This window comes from Perissodus microlepis, chromosome 12, assembly GCF_051167445.1.
Source record: "Perissodus microlepis isolate ML-2025 ecotype Zambia chromosome 12, ASM5116744v1, whole genome shotgun sequence".
Taxonomy (NCBI): domain Eukaryota; kingdom Metazoa; phylum Chordata; class Actinopteri; order Cichliformes; family Cichlidae; genus Perissodus; species Perissodus microlepis.
The window spans coordinates 33,903,184-33,923,152 of NC_140472.1; the positions used below are offsets into that span (position 1 = coordinate 33,903,184).

Genomic DNA, 19,969 nt, shown 5'->3' on the forward strand with positions numbered 1-19,969 from the left:
TCTTTTCACAACATTTTAAATACTTTGTCAATATTTCTGCTTCTGCTTGCTCATTATGCTGCTAAATTATATCAACCAGTGTCATTATAATCTCCATCTCTGTCAGCCGCTGGGCATATTGCCATTATTTGAGTCAAGTTGAGCCATATTCCAGTAATAACTGGAAATGTTGTATGTAGAGCTAAATAGCTTTTTAATGATGAAAGTCTTTAAAAGATCAAAGAATAAGAATAATGTTGTGTGGCGCTTTTATGATTGATTATTCATAGTTTTCAAAATAAATGGACAGCGTGAGAGTTTGCATTTTAACTTGAAGCTTTCAGGATGAGCAGATATGACAGAGAAGGAGCAAATAACAACACCCAAGGCTACAAAAATTAAAAGTGCTAGTCGGCTTAGTTTGCAAACTGCAGTTCCTCAACTGCCCACTTGGGGTGCCTCCAAGTTCAGACCATATAAAAGTGTTTTCACTGTTGCAGTCTCTGCGCTTTGAGGCAGGATGTGATGAATGAGGGGCAGATCTTTTTTTACCATTTATGTACCCAACTTTACACAAATAAGTAAGCATGCTAACAGCCTACTGCACAAACAGATTTAATCTCTGTAGCTAATTTTGATCTTCACAACAACTGCATGGGGTGATTTCATTTATTATTATTTTTAAATAAAACTTATCTTTTTAAGACTATTAAGGTTTAAAGTTATAACGTTAGAATTATGGCAGCTTTGATAGATGGTAAATGCTGACACAGGCGGCTGTATCTGCCTGTTAGGCGTTAACTACGCTAACCAGAATCACTAAACTGGAGTTTGCGACCATCTTTGTGTTGCTGCCTATTTATTAAAATAATGTGGCTTAAAGAGAAGTTAATTCTACCAACAGACGATCCCAGAGCTCTGTGCTCCAGAGTGAAATCAGAGTATGTTAGGAATTATTATTAGCAGATATCTGTGTCTGTGTTTGTACCCCTGCAGTCTGTGGATGGTCATTAAGCTACAAGCATAACTTTACTTCTCTAGTTCAACGTGGCATGGCTCTAACTGCTATTTTTTTAATCTAAACAACATCTGGAGGAGAGCGGCGTCTTACTGGGCATTAACTGTGCACTTCTCTTTCGTGGTGAAAAGCAGTTTAAGAAGGCTGTCCAGCAGTCGATTTCTCAGCAGAATGAGGTTAGCTGATAGGAGGCCACCAAAGTCATCATCATTTCCTGCAGATGCACAAAATGTTTCATATTTATTAAGGATAGAAAAACAGTCTAGCACTGACCATATGCTTTTGGCCACACGTTATTTAGGATAGAGGTGCAAGAAGTCAGATCAACACTAATATCACTCATACCTCCGTCTATCTTCTCCTCATTATTGATTTCCATGACAACAAACTTCTCACACACGGCAAATGTGGGAAGAGTGGAGGAGATGAACTGGCCGAACCTGTGGAGACAGCAAACGGTCTTATGCTGCACTGGCATGGATCATCATCACCGACGTTCACGTAGCGGCTACACGAGCGTGTTCTTACCGCAGCAGGTCGTATGGGTTGGGGAAGCCTTGCAGCAGCAGACTCAGCACGTTGCTGATGGCGGCGACAGTGGGCTGGGACAGCGTGGTGTCTCTCAGGGTGAGCAGCAGTCGTGGGATGAGCTGAAACTCTCTCAGGAGTTTAGCATTTTTAGCCGCCTCACTATTCGACACAGTCAGCAAAACACACAGTGAGACGCTTTCACGTTAAAATGAAAATAATTGTACCAATCCGCAATTACAAAAAAATAAAACTCATGTTATTCTTCATGTGATCTGTTTCTTGTTCAGGGAAACTTCCTTCTGACACTTGCCTGGATTCTGTCAGCAGTTCAATGAAGTGCTCGAACAGAGACAGATGGAGCTCGTAGGGAGCGTGCAGCCAAACCTGAGGAGCAGACGGAGCAGACTCAGACCCTGCCGCACAACTCATTTCTGGCAGCACAAACTTCTGGCACAGAGTAGCTCAGTTCCTTAACACTTCAACATCAAAAAAACACTTTTTTCTTTTCCTGTTTTAACAAATGCAAAAATATACCTGCAAACTCTCCATTTTATTAGCCGGAGACGGGTTTAAGTGGAACAAGACTTTTATCAATGCTAAATAGGCAAGCTTTCTTTGACAGCTGCACACTAATGTCCTTATTTCAGTTGGCTCACAAGCATTATGGGTCAATGGGCCCTGTAAACACTCACCTCAAAGTCACACAGTAGGTCCTGGAAGGCCGTGGAGTTGGGGATGATGGAGGTTTCGTGGCCGCTGTCAACTGTTCCCACCAGAGAGAAGGTGAGGTGGAGGATGTGGCTGTTTAGCAGCGAGCGCTTCTTCTTTAGGAGCATAGCCAGCAACTAAAGAGGAAGACAAAACAAATACGCATTTACAAATGTTGAAGTAACGGGACACGAGCTTTGTGTACAGACTTAAACTTGGCTTTCAGTCTGTGAACTCACTGCTGGGTCATATTCACATTAATCACACTGTCACTAACAGTAGTCTGCGCTTAGTCTGACACAGAAACACATTCAAAAAAAAATGTAACTGGAGACAAATGAGCATCCATCCATCTTCCGCTTATCTGGGGCCGGGTTGTGCGGGCAGCAGCCTGAGCAGAAAAGCCCAGACCTCCCTCTCCCCAGCCACCTCCTCCAGCTTATCCGGGGGAGCACCAAGGCGTTCCCAGGCCAGCCGATGATATAATCTCTCCAGCGTGTCCTGGGTCTGCCCTGGGGCTCCTGCCAGTGGGACATGCCTAAAACACCTCACCCAGGAGGCATCCTTGTCAGATGCCTGAACCACCTCAGCTGGCTCCTTTCGATGTGGAGGAGCAGCGGCTCTACTCTGAGCCCCTCCCGGATGGCTGAGCTCCTCACCCTATCTCTATCACACCACGTGTGTGAATAAATGCTGTGCAAATCGCACTATTCATTTAAACACTACAGTGTTTAAATGTGAGAGAGGCGAATGCTTTGCGTCCCAATTTACGAATGTTTGGATGGCAATTTTTAGAAAAACTCAGTAATTATCCTGGAAATGTAACTAAAACACACTAAGAAAAAAATAACTACGACTTTGTTTTAATAACTAACCTGGTAACCTTTGATGCGCTCCATCTCCTTACTGGCCAGTGGGTTGCTTTTTACAACACACACTAAAGCCTTGACAGCCGCATACAGTCCCTCCACATCTGACGCCATGGCAACCAGACCCAAAATGGCCGCTGCCCCTCCCACATACTGCAGGTTGGTGGCCACAGGTTTAGGCACGAATGCACGAACACCTGACGGAGGGAGAAAGAGAACAAGTGAGTTTTCATCCACTAGAGAACAGCGTTTGGTATTCTGAGTCGCGCAGATTTGGTTTACCTAAATATCCAATCACAGCAGCTCCGATGGTGCGTGCGGGACCGTTAAGGTGACCGGCGGCATTGTGAATCAGTTTTACCGGAGTGGCATTTTCATGAGAGGACACGGCAAGCTGAAGAAGATGGAAAAGAAATTACAGAAATTAAAAACACACACACACACCAACTCGACGGTTACTTTTAAACTCTACTTCTTCAGAGCCGCTTTCACACAACTTCGCAACATTTCCTCATTTGTTAGTCAAACGTTTGTTGCTGTGGATGTTTGTCTGTGAGTAAGAATGTTTTACTGTTAGACGCTGCTGTCCAATCAGACGCAGTCTTACACCAAGATCTGATCAAAAGCTTTGATTTACTGAGCTGAAATGAAATATTGGATTCTTTCAGTTAATTCGGGGAAGGTAAAAACAGCATTATGCAACATTGGCATTTAGAATAATTGTGTATTTATGGAGTTTTATTTGACACCCATGTTTAGCGAAGTGAGAGGGTGTGAAAGACCCAAACACTTATGCTTAGTTTGCTAAGAGGGAAGTGATAATGCTGCATGAGAGGACAACAACTTATTTTTGTTCCCCTCTGCACAGTGAGTGAGTGTCTTCCTACTCTGTGACAGGTCTCTGCTGCAGAATTGCTGCCTCTGTAATTCTCTGCACTTCACTTCCTGTGAGTCGCTGCGGGAGACGGAGCAGGAGAGACGGGCAGGCTGGGAAATGACTTGACAAGTGTGGAGAAAGAGATAACACAGAGCTCATCTGGAGCTCCAGCACACACTCGTGGTGGGACTGTGTGCGCTACTTCCTTTAAATGCATCATTTAAATGCAATGGACTTGAGTTTTCTGTTGAAAAATGAAATTGAGCTTTGCAAACCATTAAGTGTGTGAATGCACATCCATAGCCATTTTCAGATATGCACAGCAGCCCTATACTTTCCTAGAAGTTTCCTAGACAGGGTGCATGTGTCCAATGTAATGGAGTACTTCATGTAACACGAAGTCATGCAAAGCAGGTGATTCCCTGCTGCGAAAAGGACGTCTGTGGAAAATGCCCCAATCTAACAATCCTGAAATAGTCTGAAATCCATGTGTGAAAACAGCTTATATGCGTGTGTTTACACTTTGGGCCTCAATTTGGAGTTTTTCTGCTTGTATTTAATTATTTATTAACTTCTAAGTCTTTCCTCTCCGCAAACGTTACACTTGTGCTAAGGGTAAACACGTCACCACATGGCACACTAGCAGAGGGAGAAGACAGGTTTCTTTTTTCAGTCGGTTACGTCAGCCAGGATGATGTAATCTCAGCCAGTGTGCTGCACACTTCAATAGAAAACTGAATTTAGAGTTACGGTTTAAAGGTTACTGTAACGGAAATAATAGATTCTTCAATGAAACTTTGACAGAACATCTGACAGTAAGATTTCCATTTAGCAGACAAACCTGCGGTGACAACAACATTAAAGCAGCGACTTTTAATTCTTTGCGAAGTCGTGCGTCTGACCTGTTTGGCGATGGCTTTGCTGTCCAGTTTGTTGTAGCTTTTCCTGATTTTGGCCACAGTGAGAGTCAACACAGAGAGCGCATACAGACTGAAAGACACCTTCTCCTCTGGCACCAGCACCACCGGAGAGGCCGGCGCTACCTCTGCCTTGGAGTCCTTACCTGCAGGAAGGGAAAATGGAGAAAGTAAAAAGTGAGTAAAAAAATTTTTAAAAAAAAGAGGAGCCATGTATGGATGAATGCTGGGAGAAAAGAAGTGATGCAAGGTGGTTAAATGACAGAATAAAACTAAAGAAAAGCATTAAAGTAGAGCAAGGATTTAGAGCCTGGTTAAAAGCAGGTCTGCAGACTGTAAGTCGAGGTCTGGTGGTCCACTCACAAGGGAGGTAGACGGCCTGAAAGCTGCCCACGTAGTTGGGTCCAAGCTCATAAATGGCAGCGACGCTGGCGGCAGGTAGGAACTCCTCCAGGAAGTGGGTAGGCCCAAGACGCCACACCAGGCTGGAGAGCTGACGCTGGGCAGGGGGTGTCCCTATGTACCCATAAACAGTACTGACGACAGGAGGGTTGGTGGAGCTGGAGCCGCCTGGAGCGCTGTGGATGTAGTGAAGCTGGAGAAGAGGAAAGGTGAAGGTAATGACACAAAAGAGGGATTTCTATAAGATATGCAGAAATAGGACGGAGCTGACACATTCATGTTCTCAGACAGTTTTTTGTGTTATGAAATGCAGACGGTAGCCCACCACAAACTTCAGAGACTACAAAGAGAAATGACTTACATTTGACTTGTTTATTGGCTCAGATCACAACAGAGCTTCAGAGCATGTGAGATACACAAACTCATTTCAATTATATGCACAGTTGAAGTTTGAGCCCACTTAATTGGGAACCGGTCCCGTACGCTGTCCCCTCTGAGAGGATTAAATAATCATCAAGTCTATATTTCAGGGAACAGAACTTAAAAACATCATAGATCAGAGGCTCTGATGATTTTATCATTTAATATTCTCTGCTGGGTCAGTGCACAGACACACATGATTTACTCCTGAGTTTGTCTTTTGTCAGTGTGAGTCAGAGACTGATGAGTTGATAGTTTGCTCTGATAACAGGCTCCTTTTGTGTCCCTTTCTTTGGGGAAGCAGGCTAATTAAATATGCATGCGTTACCTAGTTACGTCAGTGATGAATTAAATGGATGGATGGAGCTGATAAATAATCGAGTTGACCTATCAGCTCCTGGATTTTAACAGCTCAGATGTGCGTTTATGTTCTAAACACGTCACAGGCACAGTGAAAACAAGCAGATTGAAATTGTTAAGATTATTTAGCTTACTGCTAACAGTTCTAAACTAAGCAGAGGAGGAGGTATCTCGGGGTCTCGTTCACGAGGGGAGGGGACAGTCGGACGGGAGACTGGCAGATTGATTGCTGCAGCGTCTGCAGTGATGCGGATGCTGCACCGGTTCGCTGTGGTGAAGAGACAGTTGAGCGTAAAAGTGAAGCTGTCGATTTACATCCCTACTCTCATCTGTGGTCATGAGCTCTGGGTAATGACTGGAAGAATTAGACAGCGGATACAAGTGGCAGAAATCAGAAGTCTCTGAGAGGCGGCTGGACTCAGCCTTAAAGACAGGGTGGGAAGTTCAGTGATTTGTGAGGGACCCAGAGTAGACCTGATACTCATCAACATCAAAAGAAGCCAGTTGGGGCAGTTCAGGCATCTGGTTAGAAAGACTCCCAGGCACCTCCTGGGCGAGGTATTGATTACTGGGCATGTCCTACATGGAGGAGGACCTGGGGCATACACAGGACAGCCTGGGGCTTGCTACACTGTGGAAGGTCTGGGCTTCTCCGATAGGCTGCCGCCCTGTGACCTGGCCGTGGATAAACAGCAGGATGGATGGAAAACGGTGCATCTTAACTTACTTGGTTTTCAGACTTACTCCGACCTATCAGACCTACTCAGAATTTTAACTTATGGCACCAGAGCAGAGATGGAGAATCTGTCTCTGCCTCCGGCCGCCCAATACTCAAGACTAAAGTGCGACTGATTTCAGTAAAGAACATACGGCAGAGTTGAGTAAATAACTACACGTGACGAATGTTCGGGAAATCTGTTTGTCTCACGTGTCTGAAAGAAAAAATAAATCGGTCGATACTTTGGAATATCAGATTTTTAAATCACCAAATATTGTTATCGATCTTAAAAATCCAATATCAGGTTCTTACAGAGACAACATACTCGGCGGCCATAGAGGGACATTGGAAAAGTCATCTGCACTGCAGGAAGATCCACAATGAGATCAGGAGCCATGCTTTTGTTTCAAGGTCTCAAAAAAATCTAAAAGTATTTCAAAGTGCAGTCACTGCTGAGTCCAGGTGGGTTCCAGACGCACTGAAGCATCCCCGCAGGGTAATACTCTCACCACCATGTTTCACCGTGACGACGGTGTTCTCTGGGTTGTTCACCTCCTCATTTTTTCTCCAAACATAAGCAGCTCTCTTTGGCCAAAGAGCTCTAGTTTGTTTCATCTGACCAAAAGACGCACTTCCTGTGTACATAATCTTTCTCCAGGGTGTTCTTAGCGTACCTTTATCTGCAGAAGTTGGGTTTTTTTCCTGTGTGGGGTTCCAGTGATCGTCTTCTTTGAGACTACAATGACTTGGCAGTTGTTCTGGGGTCTTTGGACACATCAACACTCAACAGTGTCTTTGAAATCTTTGCTTCTACCTCGGACAGGCTTGTTCCGCACTGTGTGGCTCTCCTAGAATTTCTGGATAATCCTTCTCACACCAGTTCTGGACATATGGAAACGCTGTGATAACTCTGTATATCCATTTCCTGTTTTGTGAGCATCAACAATTATTTTAAGTCTGAACTGATTTCTTTGTTTTTAGCATGATGCTTTCTCAAGTGACAGTTTAAACCCTGGCTGAAGTTTTTATACTTTGTGTTAATTGAAAGATAAACTCAGTTTTAACTTGACTTAAAGCACATCACTGTACAGCAGTGGTTTGTGCTAAGGCTCAATAAAAAGTCAGGGGCTAATTATACTGACACAGATAACTTTTGTTTTTTTCTGAAATAATTCTGTTGTTATTTTTTTTATTTAAATAAACAAACATGTGGAGCCTTTGCAAGTTGTGATGCCATTTTTTTTTAAACAACCAGGGCCTTAATAGTTCATTCTTAAAATCACAAGATTCATTTATGACCAATCAAAACGCCTGATGTTACACAACAGCGAGTGACGCAGAGACACTGACTATGGGAAGGATAAAAAGGGATATGAAAGGAGAAATACTGCTCAGCACAAAACAGCATTTCAGCAGTTTTCTGAGCAGACTTCATGTCAGAAATAAAACGTATCATCTATTCATTATTCACACATCAAGCCACTCCTGCTGTTGTTACTGGCTACTTTTGCCATTTAGACCTCCTGGGAGGTGCCTGCACACCTTTTGCTTTACTGTCACTCTTTTACAAGCTAAATGCAACCACACGAACACTTAGACCCATATGAGACACACGACCAGCCTGTTTTTTCCTGTACGTGGCCCTCAGCAGGAAATGAAGCCGCTGTTATCAGTGCCGTTAAGGAGAAGCTGTGACTTGCGGTCTCAGCCTATTCCCTATTCTGCTGTCTAATCTCAGGGGAATCTAAAGTCACTGAACCACAAACCACATCACAGTCTGCTGACTGCAGCACTCAAAAGCTGCTGTTTAAAGGTCGGAGTTAGAAATGTACGCCACTGCTGCTTCTCAACGCCAACCGTGATCAGAGATCCAAATATGACGAGCTAATTATGGTCGACTTCCAAACACAAAGCCGTTGTTGCGCCGTACTTACCTACTGATGCATAATAAATTATCAGCACACTCATAGTTTTAAATCGGGCACTAGCTCACTGTTTCTTTATACAGCAGCTGTCTTTAAAAACAGGTAACCGTGAATATGAGATGATGGAGATCATTTTTATGTATATGACATATAGTCTGATTTTATACCCATAAATCCATCTACATTTATTACAAGACTTAACTGACGTATCCTATTAAAGATATACTGGCAAGCTAGGTTAATCCTCCTGTTACTGCACCTTTACCAGGGTACAGGTTTACAGCTGGAGTTTGTCCTGTGGTGCTGCACTGCTCTTGTTCTGTTCATGCAAAAAAAACCACCCAAAACTTCCAACAAACACTCTGCATGCAACAAAGCATGTTCACCTGCAGTTGGTCAACAGAAACTGGACTACAAGTGGACAGTTTAGTACAGTTTTCCTAACAGCTGGATCTCGACAGGAACAACAATGTGAGATCTGCAATGTGGATGTTGGTTATTGCTGACACGCCGCGTACTAATTTTACCTTGACAGTGCTGATGAGCTGGCCGTCGATGTACAGCGTGGCCATGCTATTCTTCAGCATGCCTTTGCTCATGACCAGCACCAGGTGGTGCCACTGGCCCTCGGCGATCAGCTCGCCACAGCGGAATCGAGCGCAGCAGGGAAGGATCTCGTAGAAGGAGGCTTCTTCGCTAGAATCATCCGCTGCTTGATGGGGGAAGGCAGAGAGAAGCAGGGGGCAACATCAATGAGTCAGAGAGCTCCAGCAGAAGTGAGTATATTAGCTCAGGGTTAAAGCCCCAGAGAGGAAGCCTGTTTGGTCGTAACAGAAAGTGCACATTTCTCCCACTTGCTCTCTGTAACACTGGAAAGGTCATATTTATCAAATATAATCTCTAAACAAAACTGTATCAGCATTTTAAACTCAAATATCTAACAGAAAGTTTTAATTTCTTTTCTGGGAATATATCCTGTATGAAAGTGCATCATCCCAAAAACAAAAAAGTAATGGCTTTGGGCATACAAGCTTGAGATTTCACAGATTTGAGATAATGATTTTCTCTTGATGGTTCACCAAAAAGAATCTTGAAGCATGGACAAAGTATAGAGGTGTAGAGGATGGTTGTGCAGCGGAGGATTATTAATTCTTGTGGTTATGCTGTAAACCGGAGTTTAAGTCTAGTGCTGCCACTTACAGTATGTCTGCAGCAGCTCCTCCTTGGTGGAGACGGTGAGCGAGCGGTCTTTGGCTGACAGCACCACAGCCAGGCACACATAATGCTGCTCCGAGGAGTTGGCCCGACGGACGATGGTCAGCAGCCGCACCGGGTGGGCCTGAGGGGATGTGCTGAACCTCTCCACGCAGAACCAAGTGGAGTAACTCAGGCCTGATGGGGGAGGAAACAGGCGCTCGCCTGGGTAAGGAAGGGGGGAGTGAGAAAAGACAGGTTTATTTGTTTTTATTCATATAAATAGATATATTTTAAAAATTCACAATTATTTTTATCTCAATGCTTTACATATTAAATCCATCCATCCATAATAGATGGGTCCACATTGTGGGGCAAACAGACAGGCCTCTCCCCAGTCAACATCTCCAGTTCTTCAGGAAGGCCACAGAGGTGTTCCCAGCCACTGGAGACACGTAGCCTCTGAAGTGTATCCTGAGTCTTCCCCTGGGCTTCCTCGCCACGTGACCTGCTCAACAGGTGAGCTGACTGAAATATCTCCACTCGCCCTGCTATGAGCCCACTTGTCAATGTAGATTGACCAGAGTGTGAAAGCAACACAGTGAATTGACTGTGTTGCTTTCAGCTCTTCTCTTTTTCTCATGCATCCACACACATGTACTCGGGGCCATGATACCTACATCTATGTAAACATCGCTAGTGGCTCAATGGACTGTTTTAAGAAAGACGTAAAGCTTCGGGGACCAAAACTGAGCTTTCATCAGTTTGTGATGAAAGACATTTTCGTCACCTTACATATTTTTTGGACAGATTGTTTGTTCTCGTCTTGCCAGAAAACTAGAAACTGAGTTATTGTAGGCTTGATTTTTCTGTCCTTTCATCTTTTATTATTTCTGATCTTAAATGTTGTGTTTTCTTGCATTTATTAATGTGACATACTGCAAACAGCTGACCTATGTGACTCATCTTATCACACCAATGAAAAAATGCTCTTATTTTTCTTCTGAGTCATTCTCCATTTTTTCCTGGTGCAGATTTGCATTCTGCAAATGTTTGTTTTGCTTCGGTGCTTTATCTGTGCCAAATACACATTAAATTATGCCATGTTTATGTATGATCAGCCAGAGCTGCAGAACAGCACACTGAGGGTGTAGGAAAGATTTCAATTCAGCCTCCGGGTGTAGATCGAGGTGTACAGTAGCTCGCATTACCATTAAAACGAGCTAAAACTTTGACGTAAGCTGCCAAAACATGAAGGCAGTAAGTACTCTGTCGTGCAGATTGGTTAGAAAAGATCTCAGAGCAGAGTCTGTGGCTCGGGATGAGGTTGTCCCTCAAATGGTTATCAGACTTGACCAAATAATGGGGCTGTCTGTGGACTCCATCACAAACTGTAGAAAACTGGTTTGAGGGATTACATCTAATTCTTATGTATATCAATTTACACTTGGTGCAACATTGTTGTTGTGAGCAGAATGAAGATATTTTGATGAATGAGCCTCTGGATGATGTCATTCACAGATACAGGTCAGACCAAAGTGGATGAGGAAAGAGAAGGAAGGAAACAGAGAGGAGACGGGATAGAGATAAATGAGGATATGGAAGGGGAAAGTGACAAAGAATGGATAGAATCAGGGCAGGGAAAAGGAGGAAGAATGAAGGAGACTGAGATAAGCAGTGAAAGGGACAGAGAAAAGGAAAATGTGAATGACAGGAAGAAATGAGGGAGGAAAGAGTGAGGTCTATAAATAGAGTTGGGTGACTAGCAGGAGAAGACGAGAGCAGAGCAGTGTGGGGTGGATGAGCACAGAAGGAGCGGCATGAATAGGTAAACAGATGGAGGAACGATAGTCATGTATGAGTGGATGGAGAGGAGGGTGGACTGGGAGGAAGAGGAGAAAGGAGAGTCTAGCTGTGCTTCATAAATACTAAATGAGGCTACACACTAAAAATTCAAGCATAACATCGCAGACAGTTTATATGATAAAATCTATTCTGTAAAATATCAATATTGTTTATGAGGTTTTTCATAACAAACACATTTTATTTTTAACACACTAAAACTAACGGCTGAAGGACAGGTGAGATCTGAAGCTCAAGATATGCAGACATATGTTTTTCTTTTTGCATAAAAGACGAAAAATGATGAAAACAGAAGAAAAAAAAATCAAAAGCAAAAGAAATCCAAAGAGGTTTTGCAAAAACACACAGCTGCTTTAAAGAAAAGGAAGGAGAGTGAGAATAAAGATGATGGTAAAATGGAGAAAACAACAACGAGGCCGACGGAACATAAACAGAAAAAACGAGACGAAGCGGCGAACGCGGTGATCCGAGTGGGATGTGTGTCGTTAAAAATTAAACACCAAACAAAAAAGGGAAATGCACAAAGAGTTTTTGTGTACCTGTGGGCTAAAAATTAAATTAGGTGGGATGAAGCACAGGCTGTGCAGACGAATCTATTCTTACTCATCAATTGAAAACGCTTGTTTTAAGGGGCGGCTGTGGCTCAGGAGGTGTAGCAGGTCATTTACTAATCTACTAATTGGGAGGCTGGTGGTTCAATCCCAGTGTGCATGCCAAAGAACCAGTCAATTTACCATTTCTGAAACAACAGAAATGAACAAGGCAACAGGATAAAGGACAAAAAAAGTATCATAAATGAACTTAGAGCGAGTCATTTGCAAGAAGTGAAATCCAACGAGCAGCACTCGAATACTCTGCTTTACAGTTTCCTGTTGCTTCTTTTCATGAGAGAGGACTGAACGAAGAGTGGAGCTGACGCACTGACACAACATGACTGATCTAGTTTGATGTGACATGTTCTCACAAAGACACAGATGAAGGTTTGTGGATATGATTACAGCTAAAGACCGCTGACTCTTCTGCTAAATTCTCACTTCCTCCCCACATCGGATGCACCGCATTTCCTCTAATAAAAACTGGCAGTTAATTAAAAGCCGGGAAAGCAACAAAGGCCTTTATGCCACAAACAAAGGCCATCCATAGTTTAACTGTTTACACATTAACCTAACAAGCGAAAGATCCCCGACTCTATCCCACGAGAAGACGCAAATCCCTTAGGGGTTGCATCAGGACACCTCTGTCAAATCAAACATGCAGAGTTGCCCGCTGTGGTGACCCCGGGTGACTAAGGGAGCAGCTGAAAGGAGCTCTCCACAAAAAATCCACAAAGGTGCATAAAGTGGTTACACAATGTGTCAGCCAGTTTTATAAAATAGACTCGACATTATAATAAAGTAGTTCTTCTGTCTCATTGATCCATTCTCTGTTTTGCTGTGTCCAATGCAAAGCTGTAAATGTGAAACCATTGCACAAAGTGTTGAGTCTGTATTAACAACACAAAGCAGCAACCTTAACGGAGGCGATCAAAAGGAGGCTTTGCCCTCATTTAATTGAAGAATTATGACAGAAGACCTGTGTATAATAAAGCTTTGTTACCTTCTGATGTGATAAAAACATTTCAGCATCAAAGAACCATTCACTGTTTAAAAGCATGCAGTTTATTGCATGTCAGTTTTAAAAAGTCTTTATTATTTTTACTTGTCACTGCAGGAAAGCACTGGTGGAGTTAATGGTGCCAAAGTTTAATGCAGAACAGACAAAAACTGCAGTTCCCCTTGGTGTGATGTGAATCCGTCCCACAGACTTGCATGTTAAAAAGCCAGTTTAACAGCATAAAAGCATGTTTACAGCCTGCCACAGAAACATTTGGGGTCTCGATGGATAGTTTCTCCCTTCATAGCAACTGTAACTTGGATACCGTCAAACCTCCAAGTTTTAACACTTCTGAAAGGCCGTTTCCTAATTCTGTCAGTCAGGTGACCTTTGCTTTGTTTGTGGCAATGATCATTTTCTGCTTACGTGCAGCAAAGACAAACAGTCAGCACATTAAGCAAGAGACTTTTCTACTTTTCACCATTTTTAGAAAAGCAAATCCATTACTACTCTGTCCTTTGGTTATTGTAAGGGCTAGAATTAGTTATGTCACTGACCTTTATGTTTCAGCTTCAAAGTGTAGCTCGGTGGGCCGCTGTGCCTGGTTAACCTATAAAATAAGCCTCCACTTCATGCTAGCAGATACCCCGAGGCCCAACCAGTCGGTGACCTTTGTGCTACAGTAAATGGAATCTGACCCAGCACAATGATCAATTTTTACCTGTGCCCATCCCGCTCAGCACTGCTCCATCGCTGACACCTGAAGCATTGGTGTTGTTGGTGGGAGCGTTGTGAGGCGCCAGGCTGGGCAGGAACAGGCACCTGCACGGGACAAGAAGAGGACAGATTAACGGCTGCTATCTGGGGAAACGGCCGTGACAGACACAAGACACGTCAACAGCTTGCACGCGCATTTGTTGCGCGAGAGATTTACTGCGCGTTTGCTGAATGTCCGCTCCAGTCTGGCTCCATCGCTTAGGTAAACTGTTAGAAAAATTCCTCCCAACTTCCAGAAAACAGTATGGTAATTCACACGCTTCAAAACACAAGCTTCATATTATAATATGGAAATTTTGAGCTGCCTAATACTCGCGGATTAATTATGTATGAGAAGGAGATAGAGGTGGGATGAAAGCGCACATTCAGAATCATTTTTCAAAGGAAATCTGCTCAAAGTCAGCTGCAGCCCCCCTGCACTCGCTAAGGTTGGTGCTGATAGTGATGATAATGATGACAATATTCCAATTAATTGTCAAAAAACAGGATGATGCCTGCACAGTGAGACCACATACACAACTCCTCAGTAAGCTCGAGTCTGATGTCTGTATGCACTGTCGTCCACTTTCTCAAGGACTTCTCCTGCAGACAAAGGCTGGCAATCATTCGACAGAATTACAAAGATTTTTCTTTGTGAGTTGCTGTTGCGTTCTGCTGACTCACTGCCCCTTGGTGAAGGTGCCATTTTCTCCTCTCTAATCATCCTGAACCAGTACTGAAGACGCTGGTGCTCTGGGAAATGAACAGGGGGATTTGGGGTTTCTTCCCTCTTCAGGGGAGACAAAGAAGTCCTTAGAGTGTGTCAAGGCCAATTCATCCAGAAACCTGACAGATTTGAACTGAGCTGCACTGGAGGACACTGCAAAAAGCCCAATTAAAATAACTGTAAATCTGCAGTATTTCACTGTAAAGTAAAATTAATGTAAATCTGTGGAAACCCAGTTAAAATAGCTGGAAAGCCAAATTAAAATAACTGTAAATTTGTAGTTATTTACTACACTTTTACTATTTTACTACAGATTTACAGTTCTTTCACTATAAAGTAAAATAACTGTAAATCTTCGTTACAATAATAAACAGAATAACTGTATTTACAAAACTCAATTTCTCTTACAGATTTACAGGTATTCCAGTTTTACAGTTATTTGACTGTAAAGTAAAAACTGTTATTTTGTTGCAAATTTACTTTTTTTTTTAGTGGAAACTACAAAACTGCAGCAGAAATATAGAACTGTATAGATGCAAATATATGATCAGTCTCATCTTTATGAAGCATAGATCGTAAACCAAAGATGCCATTGTTACATCACCCATCTGAGCTTATTAATGCGACCTTAATAAGGTCACATTATTAAGCTCAGTGAGTGAGAAACTGAGGAACGGTGAGCACTACTGTCAGCTACAAACACCAAACTAAACCCTGATTTATTGTCCTTTTTTGTTTTAATGGGAACTATTCACACACAAAAAACTAAATGTTGTATTCAATAAGACTTTAAACTAATGATCAACAACATAAACTCATCAGGAAAGTGTTCACCAGGGTCATAGACCAAGGAATTGAGGGCTGTTTGCTCGACTTCTTTTTCTGCAGCAAGAGGAATTGCTCTCTGCTGCCCATTTAATTAAATCCAACTTTAGGGCACTTCTGCATTGTGTAAACTTTTTAGATGTGGGATACATCCATCTTTGGGACGTGTATGTGTTTTTCTAATATAAAAGCAGTTCAAACCACCTCACTGCAATCCCAAAGTTTTAAAATTAAAACCGAGAGCAAAGCTTGACTGATTTATTTCTGTACTTCTGTCTTTAAAAGAAAGATGACTTACCACAACTCAGAGGAAATGAACATTGATTTTAACAGCTGTTTTTATGCTGATAAGCACAAACCAATCCGTGTATGCATGTATGTAGTGCAGAAAGAATCAACCATTGAACTCACGAGTCCTAAGACTCATGCACTCAAACGGTGTCACCAGGTATTTACATATTCTTCTTCTTTAATATAAGTTCATTGTTTTTCAGTAGCAGCAGTAATGTTTAATGGGATAAAGTACAGACTGGCTCAAACTGGATACAGACGTATGAGTTTCTGGAAACCCAAAACAATTCGCTGTCTCATTTTTCATGAGATTTATTAATGATAATGGGTAAAACTGGACTACACAAGCAATGTGAGCATCTCCTTTTATCTTGACATAACTGTAACAGTCACACATAAAACCTTCATTTTTATTTGTTCGCCACAAATTCTGCATTTTAATAGCCACAGTCACGGAGCCCACAATGACCTGGTTTTTTTTCCACCTCCTCATCTTCTTTTTCCACCTGGACAGGAAGGTCAGAGGTCAGGGGTAGCTAAAGAACACCCTCCCAGAGGCTGGCAGGGATTCAATAAATTTTTATCAAGGACACTTCTCAAGGACAGAGTCACTGCGCTGGGCCCCAGTTTAACAGACAGCCTGTCAAACTAACAAGTACGCCGCCCTGCTGCCTCAGAGTAACTACATGTAGCTGTCTCTTTCATCACCCCAGGTTAGGTTATTAAAAAGACAAAGAAGGAAAAAAAAGCACTGCAGGGATTTCACCGGCACGTCATGCTAATTTCTCTTCTTCCAGCGAATGTTTTCTCTTTAATTCTTTTAAAAAAATGAAATAAAAAATGGTGTTTCCTCCACCCTAACCTTCAAGACTGAATCTTCCTGGCCTCATGTGGGTGAGTGTGCATCCATGTGTCCGGCTCTGTAAAACTGTTGTGTGTTATAGAGAGTGCGTCTGTGTATGAGTCCTAATAGCAGCAGAGGCATCAATATTTCATGTTGACAGATGGGAGAGAAAGGAGGGGCCATCTCTCTCTGGATGTATGAGTGTGCGTTGTGCGTCTCCTCCTCTGTTTAGCAGAAAGTGGGCCACTGCCTCGTTGCCTGTGTGCTGCTTTGCTCCGTTTTCAGGAGAAACTCCATGTTTTATTCTGAGCTGGCTGCTGTGATGAGTCGCACAGGTTCTTCTGAGTAAAGGGAACAGCAAAGCTAAGAAAGTGCGATCGCTCGGAGGGGGAGGGATTTTTCAAAAGCAGTAGATAAAAAGCAACTGAATCACATGCTTGATTCCTGACAATCTCAGGAAGTTTTGACACTACAAGAGGCTTCTTGGAGTTGGTGCACACTTTTTAAAGAGCTTAAAACATGTTTTTAAAACTAAAGAGTTTTTAGAGCATTTCTGAGAGCTAAACAAAGACTAAACTGGATTCCTCCTGTCGTGTAGAGTCGGGTTCATTAGTTAAACTAATCATTTTAAATTTGCTGTAAGTGTGGATGTGAGAGTGTTGGTTGTCTGTCCATCAGTGTTGATGACCTGTCCATAGTATAACTCACATTTCATCCTATATCATCTGGGACAGACTTCAGTTAAGTAAGGCAGCACAGACTTCTCGCTTTAATGCAGACTGACTGTGGTTACGTGCAGTCACCCTTTAAAAAGGACCAATCTAAGCCAAGAAAAAGGCTGTGAAATAAAAGCTCATCTGTGCCACGACTGAATACTTTTACATGTTCTGAGATAGGAATTTGCATTAAATAAAGGTGGTTAAAAACATAGTCAGGGGGCCAGAAACAGGCCGCTGAATGGTTTTGGAGAAAATATATTAACAGTATAATATTTTATACAATTAATAACTTATTCATACCTGGTGTGGTGATGCTGGCACTGCTACAGACAACTAGAGTGGAAAGATGAATTTTCAGATCCTGTTTGACACCCTTACACAAATGTTTGATCTGGAAGACTGGTGCTGTCTTATTGTGTGTAGTACTGACATCACTGCGGTCCTCAGTGTACATGCTGGTGTAAAAACAGGTGGTTAAATTGCATGGCAACCAAGGGCCTGAAAAAGTGCTGGATGTCAGTTTGTTGCTTCCACTTGCTGTTTGTTATGTTACAGGCTGAGTCACTGACACGGGTTGTTTTGTGCAAATTTAGATATTTGGTCTGCTAAGCTTGCATTTTTTCATCAGGGTAAAGAGAATTTCACTGCAGTTTTTTTAAATCGAGTCTAGTCTTACAAAAGACTGAAGGACCCTGTGTGTAGAAATGCAAACTGAATGAATATACACGTTTCCCCAGCCACGGCCATCTAATAATTTGGTGCAGTTGGCTCACAGTAACCAACCTTTAGCTACACTGACAGAAAACCTCTACTATGATCTTCTGCAAGATGCACTTATGAATATTAATGAAGAATGTAACACATCACAACTGCGTCTCAGCTCAACATGTCCGCAAAAGCATGGGGGCGAAGTGTTGAGGTCACAGCCCACACACCGTCTTCTGACCCCCGCGCTGACTGTGGTGCTAACACACAACACAAACCGGGGGGTGCAGCGGACGGCGTCAGCCGCGGCACAAAGAGCAGCCAAGGGCTCCGTGTGACATAAAAGGCGGAAAATAAGCCTATTTGTATGCACAGCTCCACAACTGGAGGCGAATAACAGGCTCCTGCTGAGACAGTTGCAGGTACTGCTAAGAGACACTCACACACAACCTGTTTATGGCGGGCGAAAAAAACGTTACATCCTCAGGCGTGTTTCACCGGCGAGGAAAATTGATCCGCAAAGAGATTTAGAGCGAAAATGGTTTACAAAAGAATGGGCACCATCTGTTACTTCACCCGTAAGGAAAGGAAAAGTTATAGGAAGTGTTTATGCTTTATATACATCATATATCTTATAAGAGTATCCAATCATGGGAGTGCCCGTCAGATTTTTCTGATGAAAAATAACTGTAAGAATCAAGTCTGCCACTCTTATATGGATATAAAACATCTACAAGTTATACTTCTTTATGTACAGATTTTTTTCCATAAAGGCATCAGTATTTTCCAAAATGTACACCAAAGTTTGTCCCACTCCTTAAGTCTGAAAAAGATTGTCACATTAATATAATTTTTAATTTAATAAGGACTGAAATGGAGAAATGTAATGAACAGAATAGCTGTTGCCTCTGTGTTGCAGGGCACATGTTTACAGGAGCATGTTTTGGTTTCATAGCTGCATTAATGTCAAGTTGATATATACTTTGCAAGCAGCTGTCACAAACATATCAATTCTGTCTCCTGATATCCAAGATAAGCCAAGTTTGGTCAGGCTGAAGGTCAGGTTAGAATCTCCCAGAACTTAATCAATAGACATCCTGTGTGGCAACGTCAGAAATCCAGTGTGTTAAAGACACATGTTAGCATTTTTGAACTGGGCCTCAGAAATGAAAGGTCACAAAGAACTGGGTAACAAAGGTCTCATCTGAATAATGTTACATTGTTGCAAATATCATAATCAAAAATATAACCATTACTGCATACGACTGGAAAACCAAATGCACTTAAGGTCTGTTAACCATAACTTACCCGAAGCCCTCCAGCGAGCTGTCAAACTCCACGAATGCAGGTGTAACAGCTGATCCGTGCAGGCGAATGTCATGGGGGGTTGTCATCGACACCAGGCACTTGACTCGGGTGAGGGGTACGGTGCTGCCCTCAGCGGAGCGCACGAGGCTGCGGCTGATGCGATACTGGCCATTGTCCTCTGCCGGCGTGGTGAAGACGCTGTCGGGGCCGAAGCCCTCCATGGAAGTAGTCATGCTGTCTGTGAGATTAAGAAGGCGTGGTTAGAGTCAAGACATGCAAGATGCACGATTCAGGACTGAAAGGTGGCTATTGTTTGGTTAGCTATTCAAATCAATAACATTTTATGTATATGGCATCAAATGACAAGAACCGTCGCCTCAGGACGCTTATTAGTCTTACTTTACTTTTTAATTCATGACA

The 19,969-nt window shown here is 42.7% G+C and overlaps 1 protein-coding gene across 5 annotated transcripts in view; it reads right to left on the reverse strand.

Annotated features, from left to right (window-relative positions):
• Positions 1–19,969, reverse strand: part of wdfy3 (WD repeat and FYVE domain containing 3) — a 120,576-nt gene that overhangs the window by 33,527 nt on the left and 67,080 nt on the right. For 4 of the 5 annotated variants that reach the window (XM_084946302.1, XM_084946301.1, XM_084946303.1 and 1 more), the window contains 13 exons: positions 19,550–19,787; positions 14,096–14,196; positions 9,925–10,143; positions 9,252–9,436; positions 5,263–5,494; positions 4,885–5,045; positions 3,388–3,499; positions 3,112–3,302; positions 2,221–2,373; positions 1,839–1,912; positions 1,526–1,687; positions 1,343–1,437; positions 1,091–1,211 (listed from right to left, as the gene is read on the reverse strand). In XM_084946302.1, the coding sequence (XP_084802428.1) occupies positions 1,091–1,211; positions 1,343–1,437; positions 1,526–1,687; positions 1,839–1,912; positions 2,221–2,373; positions 3,112–3,302; positions 3,388–3,499; positions 4,885–5,045; positions 5,263–5,494; positions 9,252–9,436; positions 9,925–10,143; positions 14,096–14,196; positions 19,550–19,787 (2,044 nt within the window). The remainder of the gene's footprint in view (positions 1–1,090; positions 1,212–1,342; positions 1,438–1,525; positions 1,688–1,838; positions 1,913–2,220; positions 2,374–3,111; positions 3,303–3,387; positions 3,500–4,884; positions 5,046–5,262; positions 5,495–9,251; positions 9,437–9,924; positions 10,144–14,095; positions 14,197–19,549; positions 19,788–19,969) is intronic. The other variant, XM_084946300.1, reaches the window with a different exon arrangement.